At 62.3% G+C, this 2076-nt stretch overlaps 1 protein-coding gene across 15 annotated transcripts in view; it reads right to left on the bottom strand.

The window, feature by feature from the left end:
• The window catches only part of ATXN2L (ataxin 2 like), a 13421-nt gene extending 11377 nt beyond the window's left edge, over positions 1 to 2044 (bottom strand). For 7 of the 15 annotated variants that reach the window (XM_040635141.1, XM_040635143.1, XM_040635144.1 and 4 more), the window contains exons 1-2: positions 1643 to 2043; positions 62 to 98 (exon numbers count right to left, since the gene is read on the bottom strand). In XM_040635141.1, coding sequence (XP_040491075.1) covers positions 62 to 98; positions 1643 to 1941 — 336 coding nt within the window. In that variant the 5' untranslated portion in view covers positions 1942 to 2043. Of the gene's footprint in view, positions 1 to 61; positions 99 to 958; positions 1058 to 1642 lie in introns of those variants that run through there. The other 8 variants (XR_005836013.1, XR_005836014.1, XM_040635138.1 and 5 more) reach the window with 3 other exon arrangements.
• Between the last annotated feature and the right edge of the window lie 32 nt (positions 2045 to 2076).

The following is a 2076-nucleotide window of genomic DNA, read 5'->3' as shown; positions in this document are numbered from 1 at the left end:
ACGATCTGTCCTATATGCCCACATGTACCTCTATACTTTGAGGGTGCGGAGTGGCACTCACCGGTGACTGTGGGGGTCCCTTTCCTGTGCTTTGTCCCCTATGAGAAAGGAAACAAGAAACTAGTTAAACACATTCAATCCCTCTTATACAATTAATTTCAAAGAGCTTGGTATACTAAAACCACACACTCTGTAAAGATGCTGGCTTAGACTACAAATCAATTACCCACAAGAATTTTAAACTCTCACCTCACAGAGGAAGAAAGGCATAGACAGTAAAAGCCAGTAAACACATTTCCACCAAATGCCACTAAAACAGACCTCAAACAACAATGGTTGTCAATTCAACACAACCTTCTCACTTTCTCCAAGGGGTCAGGGCCCCACGATTCCAAGAAAGCAATGACGCTACAGTAGTCGTTAACCAAGAATCCACCCTAGACATAAAGACGAAAGCTCAGGGAATGCAGATTCAGAACCACCTAGCTCAGGTACATTACCCCTCAAACAGAAAAGACAATCATTTTCACCAGCCTTATGCCCCATACTCTGGGAGGAAGGTACTCCCTTTACAACCCACCCTCCCGACCTCTACTACTCATTCAATGCTACCCACTCTAGGAGGGGTCACCGATCGCCCGGTAACACTGCTCCTCGCTGGCTGATGTAACCGTCGGTTGAAGAGGGCGATGAGGGGGCCGTTGGCGGGGCTGGGGGACAGCGCAGCCGCAAAAGCCATCCACCGGGAGGCCTCGCCCGGTCTGCGCCTGCGCAGTAAAGCCCACGGGGCTCCAAAATCACCCCTCCCGCGACCAGAACCCACTGCGCCTGCGTGTACCGCCACTCTCAATTCCATTAAGCCACATACAGAAGAAACCGAGTGGGGTGTCCACCACTCATCCACAAACACCAGGCGAACCCCTCCACGCACACTCCCAAACCCTGCCCTATAGATTACCCGTGGCTCACGAATGCCCGGGTCATAAGACAGAGCATCCGCGCGCACGTACGGGAGGAGCGCGCGCGCGCTGGAGGTTCCCGGCCCGCAGTCCTCCCAGTTGTCCCTCCTTCCGTCCCCCCGCCCACCCCGCTCCCCTCCTACTGGCCAGACCAGGAAGGGGGAGGTAGCAATCCGCTCCCAAGTCCCTCCCTCCCCATTGGCCAAACTGTGGGCCGCGCGCCCCCCTCTATTGGCTACGGCCGGGGACCCCTTCCCGCAGCTGACTCCCCATTGGCTGAAGCCGGGGACCGCGAGACCCTTCGTGGTAATGGAGCCGGGGACCCCGATCACCTCTTCGCCCCCCCAACTCCTAGTTCTGACGGCGCTGGCGGGATGCGCCCCGCCTGCCCTTAATGCCCGAGCCCCGAGGCCCAACTAAGCTCTGAGAACTGCTGAGCACGGCCCCCAAATGTCCCGCTGACCGCCCGGGGACCCTTTCCCTCTGACCTGTTAGGACCTAAGGGGGCCCACCCCCCAGCCTCACGGGAGTTCCCCATTCTCCCCCGGCGCCCCGAAAAGGTGGCCGGGCTAGGTACCCGCCTCGCGCGGTGTCCTCAGGTCCCCAGCCGCTGGGCCGGAGCCGAGCCGCCGCCGTCGCCCCGCAGCCTCGGCTCCAGCGCCCGGAAACCCACCCCTCCTCACCTGGCGCTGCCGATAGCCGTTGCCCCTGGCCTCTCCTGATGTTGCTGCTGCGGCGGCGGCTGCGGCGCCAAGATGCCCTCGGCTCCCCGGCGGAGCCCGCTCCCAGCGGCGGCTGCAGGCCCCAAGCATGGAGAAGCTGCCGCGGGAGGCCCTGGGGGAGCCGAGGTGGAGGCCAGGGGCCCCGGGAGGCCGCCGTTGGGAGGGCTGGTGCCCCCGGGAGGCCGGCGGGCTACGGCCTGTTGCGTGGGGGGCGGCTGCTGGGGCTGGGAGGTCTGTTGTGGCGGCTGAGGCTTCAACATGATGGCAGCGTCCGGAAGGGGAATTAGGGGGAAGGGAGGGAGAGAGGAGGCCGGGGCTAGGCCCCTGCTGGAGAGCGCGGGAAGCGAGGGGGCTTGGGAAGCCGGGGACCCGCCGTTGGCGGGCGGGGGGGGGGG

This window comes from Ursus maritimus, unplaced genomic scaffold, assembly GCF_017311325.1.
Source record: "Ursus maritimus isolate PB19 unplaced genomic scaffold, ASM1731132v1 scaffold_2, whole genome shotgun sequence".
Taxonomy (NCBI): Eukaryota; Metazoa; Chordata; class Mammalia; order Carnivora; family Ursidae; genus Ursus; species Ursus maritimus.
Note: the sequence above shows the minus strand (reverse complement) of the source record. Positions and strands in the feature narration are given on the sequence as shown.